The sequence below is a fragment of the Halictus rubicundus genome, chromosome 11 (assembly GCF_050948215.1).
Source record: "Halictus rubicundus isolate RS-2024b chromosome 11, iyHalRubi1_principal, whole genome shotgun sequence".
Lineage (NCBI taxonomy): Eukaryota > Metazoa > Arthropoda > Insecta > Hymenoptera > Halictidae > Halictus > Halictus rubicundus.
In genome coordinates this window covers 2,075,507-2,099,197 of record NC_135159.1, presented here as the reverse complement: position 1 = coordinate 2,099,197, position 23,691 = coordinate 2,075,507, and the positions used below count along the sequence as shown (strand labels likewise).

General features: G+C 35.6%; 7 protein-coding genes across 13 annotated transcripts in view; 3 read left to right on the top strand and 4 right to left on the bottom strand.

The window, feature by feature from the left end:
- Positions 1-23,691, bottom strand: part of LOC143359299 (uncharacterized) — a 64,461-nt gene that overhangs the window by 39,851 nt on the left and 919 nt on the right. The window lies entirely within an intron of this gene.
- LOC143359350 (protein ILRUN) lies at positions 1,378-4,008 on the top strand. Its single transcript, XM_076797247.1, has 3 exons — positions 1,378-2,491; positions 2,944-3,293; positions 3,385-4,008. The coding sequence occupies exons 1-3, from the start codon at positions 2,334-2,336 to the stop codon at positions 3,489-3,491; spliced, it is 615 nt and encodes a 204-aa protein (XP_076653362.1). The 5' UTR covers positions 1,378-2,333; the 3' UTR covers positions 3,492-4,008.
- On the bottom strand, positions 4,090-6,270 carry Ts (Thymidylate synthase). Of its 2 annotated transcripts, XM_076797246.1 has the most exons (5): positions 6,156-6,270; positions 6,007-6,085; positions 5,099-5,362; positions 4,763-5,025; positions 4,090-4,465 (listed from the first exon to the last, which is right to left on the bottom strand). In XM_076797246.1, exons 2-5 carry the CDS (start codon positions 6,026-6,028, stop codon positions 4,256-4,258), a joined length of 759 nt encoding a protein of 252 aa, XP_076653361.1. In that variant the 5' UTR covers positions 6,029-6,085; positions 6,156-6,270; the 3' UTR covers positions 4,090-4,255. The 2 variants fall into 2 exon arrangements, with proteins under 2 accessions (XP_076653361.1, XP_076653360.1); XM_076797245.1 differs by having other exon boundaries at positions 6,007-6,270.
- Pex16 (peroxisomal biogenesis factor 16) lies at positions 8,901-11,041 on the top strand. The gene is made up of 5 exons (XM_076796794.1): positions 8,901-9,217; positions 9,295-9,541; positions 9,628-9,895; positions 9,980-10,083; positions 10,165-11,041. The coding sequence occupies exons 1-5, from the start codon at positions 9,088-9,090 to the stop codon at positions 10,418-10,420; spliced, it is 1,005 nt and encodes a 334-aa protein (XP_076652909.1). The 5' UTR covers positions 8,901-9,087; the 3' UTR covers positions 10,421-11,041.
- Positions 11,045-12,870, bottom strand: LOC143359111 (toll-interacting protein). 2 transcript variants are annotated; one of them, XM_076796796.1, is made up of 7 exons: positions 12,560-12,870; positions 12,235-12,408; positions 11,983-12,116; positions 11,685-11,898; positions 11,436-11,612; positions 11,242-11,352; positions 11,045-11,160 (listed from the first exon to the last, which is right to left on the bottom strand). In XM_076796796.1, exons 1-6 carry the CDS (start codon positions 12,605-12,607, stop codon positions 11,242-11,244), a joined length of 858 nt encoding a protein of 285 aa, XP_076652911.1. In that variant the 5' UTR covers positions 12,608-12,870; the 3' UTR covers positions 11,045-11,160. The 2 variants fall into 2 exon arrangements, with proteins under 2 accessions (XP_076652911.1, XP_076652910.1); XM_076796795.1 differs by having other exon boundaries at positions 11,045-11,352; positions 12,560-12,866.
- Twf (twinfilin actin binding protein) lies at positions 13,515-19,063 on the top strand. 4 transcript variants are annotated; one of them, XM_076796791.1, is made up of 5 exons: positions 13,515-13,935; positions 14,141-14,218; positions 14,287-14,946; positions 15,014-15,132; positions 15,445-18,052. In XM_076796791.1, exons 1-5 carry the CDS (start codon positions 13,911-13,913, stop codon positions 15,607-15,609), a joined length of 1,047 nt encoding a protein of 348 aa, XP_076652906.1. In that variant the 5' UTR covers positions 13,515-13,910; the 3' UTR covers positions 15,610-18,052. The 4 variants fall into 4 exon arrangements, with proteins under 4 accessions (XP_076652906.1, XP_076652907.1, XP_076652908.1 ...); XM_076796792.1 differs by having other exon boundaries at positions 13,517-13,935; positions 15,377-15,512; XM_076796793.1 differs by having other exon boundaries at positions 13,518-13,935; positions 17,778-18,052.
- Positions 22,080-23,391, bottom strand: 140up (RPII140-upstream gene protein). Of its 2 annotated transcripts, XM_076796047.1 has the most exons (5): positions 23,176-23,391; positions 22,980-23,102; positions 22,652-22,903; positions 22,326-22,574; positions 22,080-22,248 (listed from the first exon to the last, which is right to left on the bottom strand). In XM_076796047.1, exons 2-5 carry the CDS (start codon positions 22,991-22,993, stop codon positions 22,131-22,133), a joined length of 633 nt encoding a protein of 210 aa, XP_076652162.1. In that variant the 5' UTR covers positions 22,994-23,102; positions 23,176-23,391; the 3' UTR covers positions 22,080-22,130. The 2 variants fall into 2 exon arrangements, with proteins under 2 accessions (XP_076652162.1, XP_076652161.1); XM_076796046.1 differs by having other exon boundaries at positions 22,980-23,391.

Genomic DNA, 23,691 nt, shown 5'->3' with positions numbered 1-23,691 from the left:
ATAGCCAATTTGACAGTATAAAAATATAGTTTCTTTTATTTAGGAGTATATAATGTACATTTTATTCGTTTTCACCGCATAATATTTCCCCTAAAAATATTATGAATAGGTGCTCTTCCAGGATTAGACCCTCCTTTTACTTCTTGCCAAACAGTTCCGTCTACAGCAGTTCGATTACCTCTTCCTCATTCTCACTATCGGAACTAACTAAAAATCTCCTTCTCTTTCGTCCTCTACGTACGTTCGAAACATTCTCTTCGTCCTCATCGGAGTTCGAGTCGGTCTCAAATAGATCATAATTTTCCGCATTGTCATTTTCAATATCAAAAATTTCCTGATCATCTTCGGAACACGCTTCATCAATATTATTTATTTTCTCTAATAATAAATTTACACTCTTCGAACGTCTTGACATTTTGGGAATGAATATTCAAGGGATAAAATAAAAACTAAAATATAAAAATGTAAATCAAGATGGATAAAAAAATGAAGAAAAGATAAAATGTGAAACTTACTACCAAGTATTGTTGGTTTGTTCACTTTTTTGAAAATGACACTGATAACACGTAATACAATATAAAATAAAAGTAGAATAATAATAGAATAAAAGTACAAAATAGTAAAAGACTGCCGAATATGCTCCTTGTAACTTTCACGTTTTGATGCTCTCTGTTCAGGTCACAAGACTTTACTGATTTGAATTCGTGAGAAGACGTCTAGGCATCCCCTTCGGCTATGATTTTATTTATTTTACAGTCATAGTAGATAAGACGGTGTAAAAAAATCCGAGGTTCTGGACCGCTTCGGACACCAATCAGGCAAATAAACACCGCGAGGCCGATAGGCTAGCGAGAACTGCAAACACTTTGAAGTGCCGTAAAGCAGTCCCTGGAAGGCACTTTTCGGCTAAAATCATGCCACAACTGCATTATCTTTCGTTTGTAACGACTTTATAGTTTGGGAATTGAGTCTTTGAAAGAATACTATTACAAAAAGATATAAATCGTTCTACCGGTGAAATGACCGGTCGTGGTAGCGAAGACAGACTACAAATTTTTTGTACAAATTTTTCTCAGAAAATAAACAACAAAAAAAGAAGTGAATATTGAAAAATGTATTATACGCATATTTTAGGAAAAGTCGTGAAGTTTAAAGGCGATTCAATTACGTTGTATATAGGAAATTCTAATCGAAATTTTAAAAACGGTCATTTGACCGGTCGCGGTAGGAATAGTGTTAAATCATTGGACCAGTAACACATTCGATGTAGTCGCGGGGCGCTCACGATCCCCGCACGCATTCAATTTGCGATACACAGACGACATGCGACGAGCGTCTAGCGCAGATAGGCGGTGGGGTAGCGCAGCGCAGCGGTGCGGACGAGTCGATTTCGCGAGCGTTCTCCGCGTGACATTTCTCGCGGTCGCGGGTAGATATCTTTATTTATCAGCTGCACAAACGTTCGTATCCGAGCAGACCAAGGTCAAGGTGACACAACGTCAAATCGAGTATTCGTAATAGTCGCTGGTTGTCGTCTATTTTCTCATGGCGGCACGTGGCTATCATAACCCGCCGACACGGCCGATACCTGTATCGTACTAAAAAAAGTGTCGGTAGTCGGATAGACGCAGACTCAGCGGTGAAGATACATCTAGTCTAGAAATCCAGGAGTCGAAAGATTCTGTTGTCGAGTCAACTTGAAAATTGATTGGTACAGTGTCAAAAGTGGAAGATATACGTGCGTGCCGAATTATCTAACTTCGTTTGAAGTTAATTCGTGTGAGAGTGTCCGGAAGAAAAAAAAATAAACAAGAAATATAGTGGAGCGTCTAGAAATAGTTATAAGATGTACAGATCGGGCAGACGTAAATATCAAAATTTATTGCTGCACACGTCGCAAAGGGAACGAAGAAAACGGGAGCGCGGATTTGCCTCAATTTAACAGACTGTACCGAGAAAGCGATTATACAGCGATTATATATACATATATAAACATATATACATATACATATATATACATACTGTGCGTCGCGACTCGCGTGATTCTCGCGCGGAGTGTACCATTGGAGTGTATAGTGTGTAGTGTGTAGTGTGTAGTGTAGATGCATGCACTCGCTGCTCGCTGCTCGCTGCTCCGCACGGCGCACTGCGATCACACAACGTCACGGCGAATGACATTTAAATTTTCCAGTTGAAGATTCCGCTACCGAAGAAACGGAGAAAATAGGGTTACGGCACGTTTACGGGAACCGTGTTCGCGTTCGCGTTCTTCGACACGTTACGTTACGTCAGCGTAGAGGATCGAAACAGTCAAAGTCAAAAAGAAGCGCATCATGAACGTAGACAACGACATGGACCATCATTTGTTGCGCCAGTTCAGCTGTCTAAGCACCACCGATAAGGATGATCTGGTGGAACAGCTGCAAAGCATGCTCGCTGGCAACCAAATAAATGAGACGGCCGCCAGATTTTTCCTCGATATGAATAATTGGTGAGAGACACTATCCTTCCCGCCTGCCGTTCTTACCGACGATCGAGTATCGTCTCTTCTCTCCCGACCTAACCCTAACGTCGCCATGTTTATGTTGAGAGTTCACGTCTCTTGTATCTGTTATCTTCTGACCTCTGTGTTGACAGTTCGCGTTCACCGATCCAATGCGTTCGATGCATTCGATCCTTCCTTATCGTTCCTACGATTCCGAACAACTAACAACTAACAATTTTCATCTTCTCGACTAGCTTTCGAGTAGTTTAGATTTAGGATAACTTATATATTTCTTCTAAGAGCAATGGAAATCTCAATTTCAAATGCTTTTCTTCAAAGAGATAAGCTTTTGTCAGAGATAAACGATAATAAACAAAAGAAAAAACCAACTCCTCGAGCAGCCAATAATACCATTGTTCTCCGACCATCGTTAAATTATAATGACCATGTAATTGCAGGAACCTCCAGGCAGCTATATGTAGTTATTTCGACTGTGAATCGCCGTTTCAACTCCCTCATATGACACTGATATGCGACAGTACTATTGGCAATGGAGAATCTGTGCCACCCAATACTAAATTTCGAAAATCATGGCACGTGGAAAACAGCGGTACAGAACCATGGCCGGACGGAGTTTGTCTACAACATACTGGAGGAATAATAATGGGATGTACGAGGGTACCTGTTCTATCTCTAGGTCCTAAAGAAACAATGGAGGTGAGCATCGAGCTCGTAAGCCCTCCGGTTCCTGATATCACTTACGAAAGTAAATGGAGGATGAAAACTTCTACAGGTTCTTATTTTGGTGGTAAGTTCTTCCTTTCTTTTTGATATCAAGAAATCCTTATGCAATTATTGCGATAACGATGATTATTTGTTGCATTTCCTTCTTTGTTTAGACGTTATTTGGGTGATTATTACGGTGAGCGAGTGTGGTACCTTGGCGGTTACTCAACAGCTACATCAATTGAGTACTTCACAGTCGAATGATGTACAAATGTGTTAGCCCTTGATATCCGGAGACTTCCCTTAAATTTTATCTTTTTTCCCTCTCTTTCCTTTTTGAAAAACATCTCGAATTGTTTGAAATCAAGAGAGTGAACGTACGATCGATACATACCTTTGAAAGATGCTACTTTAAACAATAGGAGTACATATTTTCTGCTACAGACAATGCAATAAACAATATCCCAGCAGACGTTTGCACGCGATTTAAGGAAGTACTGGATTCAAAAGCTGTATAGATGTAATTGTAATTTTTGTTAGATTCGAGAACTGTTTACATAAGGCCTTTTAACGTCCATGCTTGTCAGTTACGTCTATGAAATGTGCTCTTTCTTTCTTTCTCTCTTTTTTCTTTGCACATGCGACACGCATTGCAATAAATCAATTGTGATTTTCACTCAATGAAAACGAGTGAAACTGGAAGTTGTAACAGACACGTATGGACCATATTAAAGACCGGTACTGAGAGAAATTGGTATATATATAAATATAAATATAAATAAATAAACATACATACATACATACATACACATATATAGATATATACATGTATCATCTCTATATATGTATATATGTACAATTATTAAGATACGAGTTCATTAAAAGTATAATTTTTATTAGGAAATAAAGCATAGATATAGTTAGAAATTGTACAATAACTTGGATTATATTCACTTTACAATTGGAAACTGAATCGGAAATGCTTACTTTTTCAATGATTCTGTTCTGCAGAAAATTGTAAGAAGTAGTTGTTCGTGTAAACGATTAAACAGCCATCTCCATAGCAATTTTCGCGTGTGGGGTGTATCCGGTCAATTCGAAATCTTCCGGTAGAAAATCGTCAATATCTTGAACGTTCCTAACTATTTTTAAACGTGGGAACGGTTTCGGCTTGCGCTCTATTTGTTTCTCAAGCGCAGACACATGATTGAGATATACGTGACAGTCGCCCATCGTATGTACAAATTCACCAGGCTAAAAATAAACAAGAAAATAGAAGTTTCAGCCAAAGGATTCTCCAGTTTGTTGCTGTAGAAATTTAGGAAAAAGACAAGCCCAAGCAAAACAGCAGAAAGACAAAATAAGTATGCTCCAGCCAAAAAATATTCAGTAGGACAGTGCATTATTTAATACAAGCATAAGAGCAACTATCGTTTTAACGATACATACATGTGTAATAATATATAATGCGATACTATTTAATTATATTTGCAATTTTGATCGAATATTTTCTGCCAGAGGTAATATCCAATCATAAAGGACATATCAAACCTTCAAATTTGTGATATGAGCTAGCATGTAAGTCAACAAAGAATAGGATGCTATATTAAAAGGTACACCAAGACCCATATCTGCGCTTCTCTGATAAAGTTGACAGGATAAGTGCCCGTTGCCAACATAAAATTGAACAAGACAATGACAAGGAGGTAATGCCATCTCTGGAATATCGTTTGTATTCCAAGCTGTCATAATTATTCTTCTATCATCGGGAGAATTCTTTATCTTATCTATAACGTTTTTCAATTGATCGATGCCTGTTTACCAAAGAAAATAATTTCATTTTAGTTTGCAAAGCAGTTTGGTTACCAGCATATTAAATATCATTACCTTGACCCGTGTAATCTGTTTGCATATCTTGATATTTTGCTCCATAATGCCTCCACTGAAATCCGTAAACTGGTCCTAAGTCTCCTTCTTCTCTATTGGTAAATCCAAGTGAATCTAGAAATTCCCGTGAGCTATTTGCATCCCAAATATGAATCCCTTTGGACGATAATTCTTTAGCGTTCGTTGATCCTTTTATAAACCATAGCAGCTCCTCGACTACTCCTTTCCAAAACACCCGTTTTGTGGTCAGTAATGGAAATACACCTATAGCAGGTAAGTCATTTCTAATATTATTATATCGCACTTAATTCAAGTGATACAGTGAAATCTCGTTGTATGCCAGTGCCAAGCTTGCATTTCCAAGTAAGTAGAAAACTTCTTTATTTTTCGTTATTTTTTTATGAAACTTTTACCAACATATTCGTGGCATTTTTCTGATTAAAATGAAACCAAATATGATATAATTCCGATGATATTTACTTGATTACTTGAATTTATTATATTTACTTGAATTATATCGCGTTTGATATCATTTTAATCAGAAAAATGCCACGAATATGTTGGTAAAAGTTTCATAAAAAAATAAAGAAGTTTTGTAATTGGATTAATAGTGGTCTTCTGGTCTCACACCGATATAGCTGACAATGTGTGACACACTCTCCGTGCAACATTATATCGGAGACGGATATTTCTTCCGTTTGAACGTCAGTCACGTTTGTATGTCATAGGTTTCTTATGACTTTGAAACGGTATGACTCTTAGGTTTCCAGCGTGCCCTGTATATTTCAAATGGGACGCTCGGCGAGAACCACCGATTTCGTATGAGTGTCAGTAAAAAGAACGGCGAGACTGACACAAAACGAAATTTCACTGTACATGAAAATATATGTGTGGACATATATTTTTACCGTCTCTTAAACTATATCTCATATGAGCTCCGAATACTGATAATGTGCCCACGCCTGTACGATCGGACTTCTTGATTCCCTGTTTAATTATTTTATCGATTAAATGTATATACTGATATTCCTCGTGTTCATTTTCATTTTCTGAGTACTTAGTCCCATTCTGGTCAATCGATGAAGTTGTTAGAGTCACACTCATTATTTTGATATGAATTTTTCACCGGCAATGTAAATATACTCAATACCACAGACGAGGTATAGGATAGACCTATCATCCAATGTATTTTCGTGGCTCACTTTTATGGGGTCAAATAACCCCATTACCATTTTCGTGTCACATCCTGTATTACCAACTGGAACTAAAATCTGCTGACAGTGTCGTCACAGACGAAACTCGTCTGTGCTTCTGCTAATTATAACTATTCGATATAAACAGACAAGAAAAAGCAAGAAGAGAACCTGCCTGCTTATAATCTGATTAATAAGTGCAATAAATTAAATGTCCGAAAAAAGATATATTTTTCTTTTGCAATAACTTTATTTTTCCCATTATTTCATCGTATTGAATTCTCTATTAGTCATGAGTACGTAAGATATTCTTATTTTATTTATATATGCAGAGTATCCCAGAAAAAGTGTAGGAAATAGGAAGGGGTGATGCCTGAGGTGATTTTCTCTTTAATCAGATGTTTTTTCTATTTCTAGCCGTATGATTGTTGTTACGCTATTGTAAAAACATTTTTTAACTATGTTTAAACTATTTTTTAATAATTTTCCGGAAAAATATTTTTGGAGTACTTTCAACCTTTAGTCATCTATGGGCTGTATTACTTATCTAATTTTTATTTAGATAAATATTTTGCCCAACTCTGCCATTTTGCATTATCAAGCAATGAATCGCCGCATCCCGGACCCTTGCGATTCTCGTAGGTACACGACTTGGCGGTGTGTGAGTGTGCCGCGACACGGCTGTTCGAACGAAGCTACGGCAGGCATCATGCGACCGAATAATGGAAAATGTTGCTCGAAAACGCAAAAGTAGGACCTGCCGGTGGTCAAGCGATCTAGATTTATCCTTCATCTACCGCTTTTGTCCACTGACAGGCCCCACCTTTGTATTATAGAGTCAGGAATCGCCGCTTCCCGAAACCTTGCTATTCTCATCGCGGCACGGCTGTTCGAACGAAGCTACGGCAGCGCCGTTGTTTACGATGTCGGCCACGCGTGCTCAGATAGCCTCTCTGACAGGCATCATGCGACAATGATCGGAAACAGAATACTGCGCTCGTAGCGAAAAATGCCGGAACTATATTTAATCGAAATAATAGCTGCGGGATGGTTTTCGGAGGCCACGATTCCTGTGTTTAATACGTAATTATACAATACAATAAAGGTTGCATTGACATTGTATATGTCACTGCTAGATCGCTTGAGTCCAACGATCTCCATAAGAACCCGGTTATTTAAGAAAATTGTCCTTATGTGCAAATTCTGCCTAATTTTGCAAATTACGCCTAGAAAACGCAAAAGTAGGACCTGCCGGTAGTCAAGCGATCTAGATTTATCTTTTATCTAACGCTTTTCACCCTTGAGAAGCCCGATCTTTGCATTATCGAACCATAAATCGTGGCCTCCCGAACCCTTGCAACCTTGTACGATCTAGCGTTGTGTGCAGCACACCATGGCACACGCACACGGCACGCACACTGTTATTCGAGCTTCTCCTAGCTGCCGTTTGTAGCGTGAAGATCGCTAGGAAGCTTCTCCTAGTTCCTGTTTGGAGCGTGGCGACTCAAGATTTTTCCTTTGCTAATTCGCGTCGAAATAGTGATGGGCATTATCGACTAAATTCAACTATCGACTAATTACTATTTAGTTACTACATACTATCGAATATTTAGTCGATAGTTTTTAGTCGACTGAAATTTCGTTTTAGTGGTTACGTCTAGATTCAGGCTATAGTCTATGCCTACGTATATCACATATATAGTTTATATCGCATAAATAGCAATCAGATTTTAACATCTAATATGAATTAAAGTATTGAAATATCTATTACATATTTCATTACTTGCATATTTACACGTCCTGTCATAATCATGTATTTCTAACCTTTTCGTTTCATCGTGACACTGACATTTGAAATTTCAAGATGGCGACGTGTAAAACAGTCGACTGAAAATAGTGTAGGTATGGGGCCTACCATCCAGGTAAAGAACTAGGCACGTGTATGTTGGCAAGAGGAACTTTATTTGTATCTGCACGTGGCGGCAGACTCAGTGCGACTGGTGCCTAGGGAGGACGCCGAGAGTGTCTCGGGGAAAGTCCCTAGACACATAGAGTCGTGCTCCTATTTATTGGCGCCCGCTGCGTCGCCTAGCGGATGCACTAGGGAGTCAACGATACTCCCTACAATAGTAACCCAACCACTACTAGCAGATAGTAGTTGGCTACTATCGATTTAGTCGATGGTGCCCATCACTATGTCGAAACGCTTTGTTTTCAAGTTATTAACGAAAAATACGGACCAATCAGAGCGCGGCTATGGCGGACGGATTTCGTTTCTGCGAAAGGTCGGAAACAGATACAAAAAGAACGGAAAAAATATAATTTAAATTAAAAAATCTAATTGTTTATAAAACATTAGACACACAAACGTATAGAAACCATGTAAACAAAAGTACGCCCGTCGCTGTACCTAAAGAAGGCAGCCGTAAGGAATGTGAATCTGATTGGTTATTATTTAATTAATAGGTACACAGAATTTTGCTATTGGTCGAAGTGACAATGTCAGCGAATCAAATTATGAAAAGATAAGCTCTCCTCTTGCCTCGGCCACAGCCAGTGTCGCTCCAGCTGTCTTCTTTTGTATTTAAAGTCCATTACAGTCGTAAATGACAAATGTAAGAAAAATGCAATTTCACGTTGTGTGATTGCACTGGATTGCACGTTCTATCGGAACGAGCCAATGGTGTTCCTCTCTGGAAATGTAGAAAATAGAGTTGTTTTTATACGTTGACGACTGGAGGACAATCGAAATTGAATATTGATGAGGGTTTGATTAAATTTTTAAGGAGAACAACAATGGTGTTTGATAAAGTAAACTCTTCCATATTAAAAATCATCGAACCCTACAGAAAATGGGTTATCGAGAATCCAAAGTTACTGGCAGATTTGGAAGAAACGATCCAATGTTTATCTTACTTTACAGCTGGTTCGAAAAAATTGTTCCTTTTTTAACAATATATAATGTTTTCGTTTTGATATATTCTCGACATTAATTTTTTCCAGGTCGTTTCAATAATTCCACATTGACCTCAGAGCTCATTTACTCTCTATCGAATCTGATAGTGCTTTTTAATGATTTGTTAATGTGCAGTGGAAGGCATTTGCATCTAAAGTTCCCCCAATTCAAATCGAAAATCAAAATCTGGTTAACCGTTGTTGAATATACGGAAACTCTGTTTGAGATCTCTGTTAAGAAACATTGGGGACACACCGGTAAATGGTTTATAATTATTACGGTACAAATATTCAAGTAAGTTGTTGGTATTTCCAAGTTCTTGTACATTTAATGGTTGGAGAGGAGAACATTAAAAGTGCATGTACATAAATTGTTTTTAGAGCTGTGTTGAGACTTTTGTTGGTACATGTATATAAAGAACGGATAGTAAAGAGTCCTCCATTGAAACCGCTGAATAGAAATAAGTTGAACGAGTCTGAGGAGGAGAAAATAAAAGAAGGATTCAAGTTGAAACGATCCGGCACTGTTGTCAGAAGCATAAGGGGCACAAATTCAATCCATACGCGCACATGGGAGCCTCTATCTCCTAGTATTCATGATAATTTAGACTCTTCCTCTAAATTAGAAAGAAATATAGCTTTAGCGGAGGTAAATGATTTCACTGTACTTTACCGGTTATTGTAGAGTTATTAATTATTATTAATTATGTTTAATATGGTTCTTCTTTTTTAGAGTTTGTATATTATGAAACCACTGTTCCATCTAGGTTGTATATCTGTAACTGGCGAAAAACAATGGCCACCATGGTTACTGTCATTAGTCATTGATTTGCTTAGGTAAATAACATTCTACTAATAATTTAAAAGAATAATTCAATTGGGGAACAGTATGTAAAAACTATACGTTGTCTCTTCTAGTTTACAAATATTCAATAAGGAAATAAAGGCAACTGCATTTAGTAACGAGGACAGACGAGAGTTACATAGACGAAGAGCCGCCCTATTGCTTTACATTCTAAGATCTCCATTTTATGATAAATGTAGTAGAGTTCGGATATATGCTTTCCTTACCGCATTATCCAAGAATGTGCCTTTCGCTAAGTTAATCGCAGAACCGATAAAAAGATATCTTCCACACTGGCAGAGCACATACTTTTATGTGTGGTCTGTCTAGTTCATAAAATCATTGCATATCTTTGATATTTGGGAATGGTTGTGCACGAAATACTAAGGGATACCTAATAATAAATATTAAGAAATTTAATGATTTGAATGCAAAGGACTGATTCATTGTAGATGGTGATGTAAATAGAAGATTCAGAAATTTATATCTATGGAATATGAGGCATAGATGAAGTCAAGGAAATCGTACATAATTTAATATATAAATTTCTATATATTTTAATTACTAAAGAAGTTACAAACATTTTTCTAACTTGGTAACGGAAACAGCGGAGAGAAGCACGTATATAGAATATTCTGTTAACATATTTTATATTTACTATCCAAAATTGTAAGTTCATCGAGGTTTGAATGTTCGCTTATAATTTTCAACGTAAAACGTTATGAATATACGTCGTGCTTACTTTTTATGCCATCGTACTTTAGTAAAGAATAAAGTCTCAATAGGATTTTTTTAATTGAGATCAGAACTATGTTTTTCAATTTTTCTCTTTCAAATGTAAAGGTTGCTTAAACGATACAAACGTTCATAATAAACCGAGTAAGGAGGGAGGGTGAGAGAGAGAGAAAGAAAGAGAAATAAAGGATCAATAAATATCGGAAAGATTAAGAATGGTACTTTCATAGAAAATATATTTCCCTGCCCAATAAAGTCTCATGAATCTCCTTACGAAACTTCCTAATCGTTAAAACCATAATACGCATGACAATAGATCGCACATATATTACATTCTGAAAGTAATACAGCGTATAGCAGAAAATACAAATATGGCCTTTGGAATTAAATAAAGTAATTTCCATTAAAAAAATTACTTATTCACACATCTGAAGCAATGAATTTATAGTTATATCCTTTTTCCCTTGATTCACATCGTAAACAGACTTAATTACTTCCTTGTCAACGTTCGGAAACATTTCGAAGATCTGCAATCAATATACTCGAGTGGTGATTCTCATAAAAATAAAAATAATGCTGCATCTTCGGTATTTAAATTGAATTGCACTACCTGTTTTAACTCGACCTCGGCATTTGGCATAGAACTGGGTGCAACGGATGGTGCAGCAGCTGCAGGTGGTGCCGTGTAAACGTTTACCGCGTTTGGATATCGTTTCATACCGAACATCGTTAAAGAAGGGACCGTCACAACAGACGATGGTGGGTTCATGTACGGATGGCCCTTGGCCTATTCAAATTCGATAAAATAATTAAACAATCGATACAAATTTCTTTACGATATTAATTAACAATCATTTACCATGTTAGCTACCAAGCTAAAAACTAGATTTATCATTCCCTCTTGATTGTCTCCTTGCTTTCCACTAAGCATATACCAACCCTCGCGTGTCTCACCCTTTTGTAGGACTTGCGGCGGAATGTCTATGTGGCCCCATGCTATCAACTCGTCCATTACAAAAGAACATTCATCATAAATTTCTACGTATATTTGTGTAACTCCAGGTGGCAAGAAACTATAATAATAGGAAGAAAATATGTACACGATACTTAGATATACCTGAAAACACATACATATGCATTCTTTAAAATGCGTATACCATCGAATAACTTTGTTCCAATGTGGATTTTTTGCTCCGTTGGAGCATGTGTGTGTCTCGTAGACGGCATGGCCTACTCTCAGTCTTACGTAAGGGTCCATTCTGATCATCCCATAGTTTTTTACTAGTTTAGCCTACAGGAAGTATCTTTTTGAAATTACGAATAAAATGTTATTACAAAATATATGCGTATCGATTCTAGAGAGTAAATTTAAGTCTCTATGATATCAAAACCAATAGCTATCGGATTACCTGAACAATCGTTATGCTAAGCGTACCAACGTGCGGTTCTTGCATCGTAGGCATACTTTGCAGCTGCAGCTGATGAAGCGCGAGCGCAGCTTGTTCATCGGCAGCTTCTTGTTGTTCCTGGATACTGTGTTCCTCTACTCTAAGAAATCCCTGAGGTAGAGGGCCCAGAAAGGCCTAGAAAATTCCATGTCACTTGCAAATTTATATTTTAGCTTAATGTTACTTATTCTCTAACATCGCTATCGCTCGACCGAAAAAAATTGCATCGTAGCCGAAAAAATTTAATCATTGCGATATTGTCAACGAACGAATGTGCACTATTTACCCGTTTTTTCCATTCTTCGTATAAATCCGATCGCCTCTCGGTTTCCATTACAAAATAATGTGAAGTCTTATTCTCGACAGTGTCCAAAATAATTTGATCGTTTAATGTGTAGAATAACCGCTGTCACAGTGCGAAGGAAACCTGTCAAACTACCTACGTGAGAACGTTTTGATGCATCGAAATGTAATCATAACACGCATATGATATGGTGACAGCACGCCATCTTAGAGAAATCTTAGAAAAAGAGGTCGCGCGGATGGTAACGAGCGCTTTTTGAACTTAATTTACTTCGACCTTTTGCATCAAGCACTCAAGTGAATCTGTCACAAAATATTAAAGTAGCATATTTTTAATGGAACACTGTTTTGATACCTCGTCTATCGATTACTATTATATCTAATAAGAAATATCTCATCAAATCTCATCAAAACAAATAAAGCTCTTAAAAATTTACAACGTACGGGCAAAAGTTCGTATATTCCGCTATAATAATGATAGTTCCATTAAACGTCGAAAAGTTTATCTACTACTGATAAGCTCAAGGTCATTTGAAGGACGCGACCATATTAATTCATCCCACGTCTATTATTATACTTAATCAGACTAATAATATCATATTTCAAACGACATCTTTCTAATGGGGTATGCGAAAAAATATTTTACAATGACGTTTACTCGAGAATTTTTCAGGCGATTGATATTTAAACTTTACACATTTTATTAGTACATATTCGACCTGTAATATATAATAGAAGTTGTAAACATAGTAAAACTACAATCAATTTGAAGAATCCGTGTCAAAAGTAAAAGCGTGTGTACATAAATATAGGAAAGCTGCGTTCGAAATTCATGATAAATTGTTGTATAATTTTATTTCTACAAAAACGGCTCGGAAGCCATTTTGAAATTCAGATACAATTATCTCGCTCTCTCTCTCTCTCTCTCTCTCTCTGTCTCTCTCTTTCTGTTTCTCGGTTCGCCTTCTGTTGATTTCTCTTTCTGTTTTATTGAAGAAAATCATAGAGTGTGAACTGTGAAGTGCATTCGGATTCGGAGCATTCATGACAAGTCGTTGGTCTGCATTCGCTGGCGTGACATCTGGATTTTTTCGAACTGGGAGGCCAAAGTCTCTCGACAATATTTGCCTGAAAGAACTGAAAGCCGGTTCTTAGTTTCTCTTGATTTCGAATTCATTCGATTTTTTTTCCTCGTACTTGAATCATTTACACGGTCTGCTTGCGACGGTGGTGGTGGTGGTGGTGGATCTCCTCCCACAATAGCTCTCGAGAACGGTTACGCGTTCTACCATATTTTCGGCGAAAGAAGATATCGATAAATCATCCTTGCAATTATGTCGCATCAGACAGGGATCAAAGGTACATATCTAATGTCGCCCTTTGTCATTTAAACTGAAACTTTTTGAAATCTCATTGAAGCTCGGTTAACCTCAATTTGATAACAATCGTCGCATAGTGGCCCGGATCCTTAAAAATGCGAGTTGAACTTGTATCGCCGTTATTTACGTGTTGCGTATTGAATAGAGAATGTTTCTTGGTACTGATAATGTTTTGTTTATTACAGCGAACGATGCTCTCAAGAAATTGTTTGCCAAATGCCGCGATGGCAAAATACGAGTCTTGAAAGTTTCCATAGAAAACGGTAAGTTAATGTAGAAACCTAGAAAGAAAAATCTTGTACATAGGTAAACTATGTTTCTTGTATTGCAGAGGAATTAACAGCTGCTGCTTCCTCGAAGCCTGTAAACAAGTGGCAAGACGACTATGACAAACTAATTAAGCCCCTGATAGTTGAAAATCAGCCCGCATACATACTTTATCGACTAGATACTAAGTCTCCGGATTCTGGTTATGATTGGTTGTTTATATCCTGGTCTCCTGATACTGCACCAGTTAGGCAAAAGATGCTTTACGCATCGACTAAAGCTACCTTGAAACAAGAGTTTGGTACAGCTTCCATAAAAGAGGAATTGCATGGTACCTTGCCCGAGGATATAACTCTGGAAGGCTATTATAAATACAAAAGAAACGATGCAGCTCCGGCACCACTAACCATTGCCGAAGAAGAATTAGCGGAGCTCAAGAAAAACACAGTCAGTACGGATTATAGCGTAGAAACAAGACACCAAACATTAAGCGGAGTAGCTTTTCCTGTAACGGATGAAGCGAAACAAGCGATCACAGAGTTAGGTAAAGGGGTACACGAATACGTTCAGTTGAAGATTGATTTGGAGGAAGAGAAAATACACCTGGTTACAGCCTGTGATGTTTCAATGGATAAATTGCCGACAAAAGTTCCATCAGACTCTGCTAGATATCATCTTTATAATTTTAAGCACACTCATGAAGGAGATTACATGGAATGTATTGGTACGTGGAATAGAAAGATGATAACTATGATGATTTCATTGACTAATGTCTCATGTGTATGTTGCAGTTTTTATATATAGTATGCCTGGATACAGCTGTAGCATTAAAGAAAGAATGTTGTACTCGTCGTGTAAAGCGCCGCTCCTAGAACTTATTCAATCGCTTGGGGTGATTATAACAAAGAAAGTAAGTACAAAGAGCTACTTCACAATTTAATTATATATTTTCCCGCTTCCCTCATTTTCATTCATTTTCTTGTTTATTAATAGAAATGATTCAATGCTATCAATTCTAGGTATCTGTACTGTTCTTGAATAATTTGATTTATCATTTAAAACTCTACTGTGTATTTCCTCCAAAAAGCTAGAAAAAAAAACGCGCATTTCTTACTTTCTTTTACTATACTGTGTGGTATCTCTTTCTTTTCTAGCTTCTACTCTTTTTTAATATCGGAAAGTAAAGTATGATTTTTTTTTGTAAAATTTTGACAAATCCTAGTTGGAAGTAAATAGTGGCGAAGAGTTGGCAGACATGTTGGAAGCTCCTCCAACCATAAAAGAAACAGCTGCTATAACTCCTGCAACTCCGTCAACGCCCTATGCCCCTACTCAATCTATACCCGAAAAGAAATCAAAGCAGAAGCGATCTTGTGTCTTGAGTTAACCGATTCTATGTACTTTAATCGCCATTATTTTTTACTATTCGTCAGTGTTAAAGTATTTGTGATGATGTTTTACAAAACATTCGATATAGCTTCTTCCATGAATTCGAAATTTGTGATAGTATGTTATATGAATATGTAGTTTAAAAATGATACGATGGGTTTCAGATAGTGTTCTCGTTGGCGTAAATATAGTTGTGCTCGTCGTAAAAACAATTCGAATAAGAAATCTGCTGCGTCTTACAGAGAGATATGAATTCTTTTTAATTAGCAGTATTTATTAATATTTAATATTAATTGGTTAAAGTGATACATACATATACATACATAGATCTATATAGCGAGTCAGAGTAGACCGAGCAGTGTATTTTTCTAAATTTTAGAAACAAAATTCTCGCGATAAGGTCTTCTTGTATCGCTCATCGGTAACTACAGACACATATTCTGGATAAATACGATTGTCATAGGATGCAGGTTTTTGCTGATTCTCGAGGATACAGTAACGAATGATTCTTCGTTCGTGATGGGTGCAGCACTGCTGAAATGCGATGAGATTCAGTTGCTTGATATTGAAAGTGAAGCCTTCCACTGGATTTTACAATTTTAATTCTATTTTTCAATAACTAGCGCCAATAGAATCTAACTTTATAAAAGTTTTCGTAAGAATATTACTTTTGTAATTACCAGTTCCTTTATTTTATCCTATTTTATTCTGTTCTATTCTATTTTATTCCATACATTTAACGTTTGTCGCTCGAATGTACGAAGAAAAGAAATCCAGTGAACTCGACTGTGAGAATTAGTTCCTAGTCCAATGGAAAGTGATATGTATTATAAGTCTCGTTTCTCGTATTAGTGATTTCGTTAGATGAAACTCGAAGGCTTGATTTTCAAATTCATTCGTACACTTGTATAGGAATTAGCAATATAGATTAGATCGTTTCAGATTAAAATATCTATGGTAACTTGCATACCTTATGTGATTTTTAGAGAATTAGGGAAAATTCCATGTGCCCTAGCTAACTGACGTCACTCACGTAATTTCTCTGCGTAATTTAAGTAGAGAATAATATAGCAGACAAGTGATAAATGTGCAAATACCATACTGATGTGTGGATATATTTTCTTGCACTCGATTATCGTTTTTGAACACAAGCTAGTGATAATGCTAGTTACTTTATATATATAAATATACATACTATACAACATGATATACACATACACACATGTATATACCATGTTCTATACTATTGTAAATGATACAGAATACTAGACTTCACAAATATATATGTATATACGAAGACTGATCTTGGTATGTCCCATTGGCTGTATAGTCAAGAAAACGCACAAAGTGTTCAGATTCGTGTAGGTGAAAACAAGCACACTTGAAATTATTTATTTTCTATTTATTATTTAAATTTATAAACGATACGTATTTACATGAGAAATAAGACGAAAAAGTTTTTGATTAACTTATGTTCCTAATGAATTAAAAGAACGGAGAAACGTTTGTACAACGAAGCTGGGAATCGGATTGTGATATATATGTTATCAGTATTTCTTTTGAAAAGAAATTGTAGTTTTTCAAATTTCTTGAAACAAGACATTCCTTCTCTGAAACGTATAGCAAATGGGACTATATAATCTAATTACCAGCGACAAAATATTCGAGAGGCATTCTATTTTTTCTGATCTGTATTTTTTTAACTCTCGTAGCTTTTTATAAACTTTTTAAAAGTTTTCGTCCAATACACATATACGAACACAAAAACGAACAAATTACTGAAATGAGAGTTTGGCCTAAATTGAATTAGTATAACGATAGCGCGAGGTGTGTCATATCCTTAGCATTTATTTGAATCGAAGATATTTGAAAGAAGCAATACACAGTGTGTTTTGCAATAACATATTCAAGAAGAAAGTTAAGTTATGCTTATGCTTCAAGACATATACATATGCTAATATGAAAGTTGAGCTCGACGTATGAGATTTTTTACGATATATAGAAAACTCATTTATGGTTGGAATCGCAACATAACATACTCATTGTTTGTTAGCTTAGTTTCATATAGAAGAATTTATTGAATTTTATGTTCCTTTGCACTGCTCTACTATACACATATTTATGTATATAGAAAACATATAAAATTTGGCAAACATTCTTATGTAGTAGTTTCAGATACAAAACAATATACAAGGGTGAGAATGCTTTGCAAAATGCTCAAAAACTGTTAACAAAAATGTGTTCCATGTTATGTAACAACGCACATTATAGCCTGGACACTTTTTATATCCTTGTCCCAGGCCTATTCTGTAAGTTTCTAGTATAATTTTATTTTCATTCTGTTAATATGTAATTATAGGTTTATTACGATTAAAGAAATTGTATATCTTGCCAATATTAAAATCGCTACAAACAATAAAGCATTATGTAATTTAATCTAACAGGTTGTTGTTGTTTTAATTTTCAACAAATTGATATTGGACGAAATATATGTATATTTATATATATATATTTTTTTCTACTTTTCTTTTTCTTGGATTGTCATCGATTATGGTTGATCCATATAGAATAGGTCTGTAAGGAGCACATGGTGAGTCAATCCTTGGATGGGTATGTAATTACAATTAAGATTTACAGATATGTTTTATTCACCTTACAGAATAGGCCTGTGCATTTACAAAATTTTATTTTTAATTTCCATTTTTCTTTTCCAAAATTGTTCAATTTGTTTCTTTGTATTTACAAATTAGGCAGCATGTTCCTGCTTTTGTCTGTATTATAATAATTATTCTTTTAAAATGTGTTGATTGCATAGCTTGAAATAGACGATGGAAGAGAACTAACTGAGGGATTTTTGCAAGAGGAATTACATCCAAAAGTCAGTTTGCATCAGCCAAAATTCGCGAAGCCTAAGGGTCCACCAGGCAGAGGTGCGAAACGTTTAACCAAGGTTCAAGATTTAGGAACTTCGGATCAAGATAGTTAAATAGATACTTTAAGAACTTGTTGATCTATATGCTCATCAGATATATATGCATAGATATATACAAAACACACAGAAACACACGCACCCATATACATATATGTATGCATATATATATGGTATGTTCCTTCTTTGTTGAGCGATGAGTGTGTCATCGTTTACCTCTTTCCATTTATCAACCTAAAAGTATTATTTCTTCTATGCAAAAAATGATTTTATTTTGTGTAATCTTGAATTACAATTTATGGGTTTTACTTGAGCATCAGGCCTATTTTGTAACCGTGATTTTGAAACTGTATTACATGATTATTTATATTATGTGTTCATTACTATGCACAGAGTATTATAAAGATGTAAATAAGGTCTGTTTATAATAACGATGTTATATATTATATATGTTTACAGGATAGGACATAATGGGATTATTTTTTATACATAAGCGGGAAAAAATTAAAAATTATTAAAAATTTCCCTTGTTAATTTATAGATACATGGAAAAACACTTTAAAGCAAAATGAAACTGTTTAAAAAATTTGGCAAAATTTTACTTTAATCCCGGGTTTACTCGGATCGAATAAAATTTCAAATATCTTAGTTCTTCATATACAGTAAGACCGGAATACGTTCCAATAAGTTCCAGCGCTAAACGAAACAGCGTTAAACGAGGTCATCTTAACACGTAAATAATGGGGATAAGTGAAACAAAACAAAGAATAAGAAAATTTATCAGTTCTTTTTTGTTTTATTTTGTAACATTTATTGTTAAATAGTTTTTTATTACATCAATTATAGACATATTTATTGCCAATATCCATATTTATTCATAAAACATTCGTGAAAATCAAAAAGAGTTCGAGTAAAGATGTCATGTTTGTAACGAGGAAGGTCCTTCTTCATTTGATATTTTTTGTTTTTTTGTGACGAAGTCATCTAAAGTCGTTTGTCTTTTCCTGTTTCGTTCAGCAAGCAGTTGTCGATAGTAAGACACCGTATCAATGACACTTCGTCTTGCCTTTGAACTTCTATCAAAATTTAAATTATTTTGTACAAACTGATCCATAATTTTCGTTATAGTGGCTAAACTTTTTTTTTTTAAATCTGTTGAGAGTTTCTTTTGCTCTTCATCTTCAGAAACGCTAACTTCGTCATCTTCGTGCACTTGTTGTTCTACTAATTCTTTAAGATCGTCGGAAAGGCTTTCACCTGTTGTAACTTGCAATAATTTATCAATATCCTGCGCATTTATATTATCCAACCCTGTTTGATCAGCTATAGCTTGACAATTTCGTCGACATCAACAATGGATTCTCTAATGTCAACATTTTTGCTTAGCTCCGGCCATACATTCTTCCATACTCCTTTCAAACATTTCTCGGTCACCTCATTCCAGGAAAGATTGATATTGTCTACAGCATCCATGATATTGTAGTTTTTCCAAAAATCTCTAATAGATTGTTTATCTTCTCCACCGGTTTTATCAATCAGTTGTCGAAATGTCCGCCAGAAATAATAAGCTTTAAAATTTGATATTACGCTTCCGTTTTTTTTTTTGTTATTGGTTGGATTAACGAAGTTGTATTTGGCGGTAGAAAAACCACTTCTACTGGAATGCATGTTGTTAAGGGGGCCGGCAGGCATTTGGCCTTGACTGTCACGCTATGTTACGCTGTGCCTTTTTTCTAGACATTTTACGTCTTAAATAAGTAAGTTATCAATTAAAAATGCATACCACCGTGTTTGTACATGTCTTTGCTACGTCTGTCCAGAGCCTTTTTTTCGATACGAACACTAAATCTCTCGAAATTAAGAGAATCTATCTGCAATATACGTATATGAACTTGCAAGGGTAAAGCTTTCGGTTCTAGTTTTTTAAATTCGCAGTAGCGTTTAACAGACGGGCAAAAATGTTCGGTAAACCAATTCTGGAAAATGTTCATAGTGATTTTTTATTGGATTCCCAAATTACTGGTAAAGTTGATTTTGAAATTCCCTTCATTGCTCTTGGGGTTTTGGAATGATAAACAAGCAGTAGTTTTATTTTAAAGTTTCCATTAGCGTTACCACCCAGTAGAAGTGTTAAACGATCTTTTGCAGCTTTAAATCCCGGTGCTCGCTTTTCTTCAAGGGATAAAAATGTACGTTTTGGCATTCTCTTACAAAAAAGGTCCGTTTCATCAAAATTGAAAACTAATTCAGGAGGATAATTCCCTCGTTCAATGATTGGTTTTAACACTAGATTTACGGGACCCGTCAAAATGACGGATTCTAGTATTTTTAAATTGCGAATATTGAGATTGTAAAAATGCATCCATGAGCAATTATTTAACAAATTGATTTCTTTGGATATATATTATTAAAAAAATGGCTACAAACTTTGATCGATACATTCATGTTATTTTTATAAAGTAATGTAAAATAGTCATTTTTAGTGCTCCGTAAACCTAGTGTTAATGTCGCTGGAAATGCAGCAGCTGCTTTTGTATCTCCACTTGCCGCTTCTCCAGTAATCTGTATGCTATGAAGATTGTTTCCGTTTTTAAATCGATGGAACCACCCCCGACTAGCTACAAAATGTTCACTGGTGTCGCTTTTTTCATTCTGAAAATGATTAAAAATTGTTCTCGCTTTTTCCATTATAATTGCTTGACTTAATGGCATATTGCGTTCAACTTCATCGTCAATCCAGATGGAAAGTCGTTTTTCCATTTCCTCAATCACATTGCTTCTGGAACGGGTAATTTTTGTTGCAGAAGTCGTCGTGGTTGTAGTTGCTGATGATACGATTTTTCCTTTGTTTTTTTTTTTAAATTATCCGTATTGTTGAAGTTGACAAATTTAATGCAGTGCCGACATCAGATTGCCGTTGGCCTGAATCTAATCGCCTGCATTTTAATTTCCAGCGAAATGCTTTTTCTTGTCGCTTTACTGTTTTTTTCTTTGCAATCACCCATTGTAAGAATTAAGAATTGCCAAATTTATCACAATAAAATAAAATATTATGTTTGTATCTTTATACACCTAGTAACGTTGATGACCACTTATAAATCAACTGTGAAACAGGAAAGATGCGTTCGTACTGTAATGCGATTTTGGGGATACAGTTGGAACCTTTATTCTGGACAGACTAACAAAAGAGCATAGTGAAAAAAAAAGATACATAGCGTGCACCGTCGTCATTTGCACACATATACGATAAGTACCAATACCGTGTGCGATTTCGGGGAATCCAAATACTACGCGTAATACTAAAACAGCGTTAAGCGGGGTCTTACTGTATCTATCAACACTAAAGCCATTTAGGTATTCCCATTTGCATATCCATCACTCTGTATATTCAACTCTTATGTTAATAATGAATTTTCAATGAAACAAGATACGACATTCAGTATACATTTAAAGATTGCAGTGATTTTTGTTATATTCAATATATATTATATTTTATTATACATATAATCTGTATTGTTTGGGAGTTATTAAATAAATAAGAAATGATACAGATTTATTCACCTTCTAAGTACACTTTTTTTGAAAACATGTTAACTACTTTTATTTTGAGGCTCTGCTGTTTCTTGGAGTATTTTATTTTCAATATACATTGTTTTAAGTGACTTTGCTTCTTCATCTATGTAATTTGATGCCATTCGATTTATATTACTAAAACATAGATATTAATTTCAGAAACATTACAAGTTGTTACCAACTTGTTAACTCGCAAGTCCATGAACACTTACTCTCGTCTCTTTTGCATAAGTTGGAAATGTATTTCATACAAATCGTTCATCTCGACTCCAGCAATATACAATATTAGCTTTGTCATTGTGCCATAGACAGTGCCTAATATACTACCAGCAACCGTACCAGCCACCATTCCTTTAAGTCCCATGTTCATTTTGAACAAACTTCCCGTTATAGCACCAGCAATGGTAGAATTGAGCAACTCAAATTTGCCTCTATATACGTACAGCATAACCGACGTGCTCCTGTTACAGAACTTTAAATGAAGTTGCATTTATATGCTTGCTTTATTATTATCAGTGACCATACAAAATTCTCTTACTGGAATAAACAACAAAAAAATCCCATTCTCCAGCCAAGACTCATACCCCCTTTAATGAATTCTAAGGCAAACTTATTATTTAATTGTCTCTTCGCATGAAAAGTATTATCCCATTTTGTAGCTTGATGCTCTCTTACAAAATTGTGTGGTAAATCTTTAGTTTTTATTATTCCACCAAAAAAAAACCCTCCTAAGAGACCCGTAGTTGTGGCGCTCATGATAGATTGAAGCTCTTTGGTTATATTGCCCTCTCTGCATCAACAATTAAACTTAAATTAATGATGCTAAAACGGATTAGTTGATTCTTTAAGTTTGGAAGTGTACGTACGCATCATAAAACATGTTTTTTAATCTATCTATACCAATTTCACCTGGAGATAAAGATTCTATTTCAACTATTTCAGGCAGTTTCGTCTCTTTGCTGACATCGTCTTTTGAATTGTTAACATTGCTAAATGGAAAGAAAAATGCATACACCAGTGATCTATTTATCCGTAAGCGTAACATTATGCTTTTCTTTCTACCTAACTCCACAAACTTAGGTTATGGTGCAACACTAATTGCAGTAAGATTGAAACGCTATTCGTCCTTTTCGCTGAATGTATATTTCACGAACTTTGCAAGGGCCAACCAAACAGATATTTCATTATACTTAATAACATTTTAATTTTCTATTCACAAATAAAAAAACAATGTTTGTCTGTTGATTTTTCCTAAGCGATTCGTGGCGCCTCTTATGGCGGACTCTCCAAACTCCGCGCGGGGGTCCGTACAGCGCCAAATGGCGTAGTGGCAAAATGCTCAAACTGCTAGCATAGATTAGGTATAGGAGTAGACCATTCACCATATGGAGTTTTTTGACTCACACAAAAACAACTCGATAAATTTTGCAACTAGATCCACGAAAACGCGATCAAATCTAATCAAATACAAATGATTGACTAGTTGTGTCTGCAATGTTATGACTATATGTTTAAATTATATTTTTTTATTTGATGTCATTATATTATATATAAATATATATGTGTGTCTATATATTA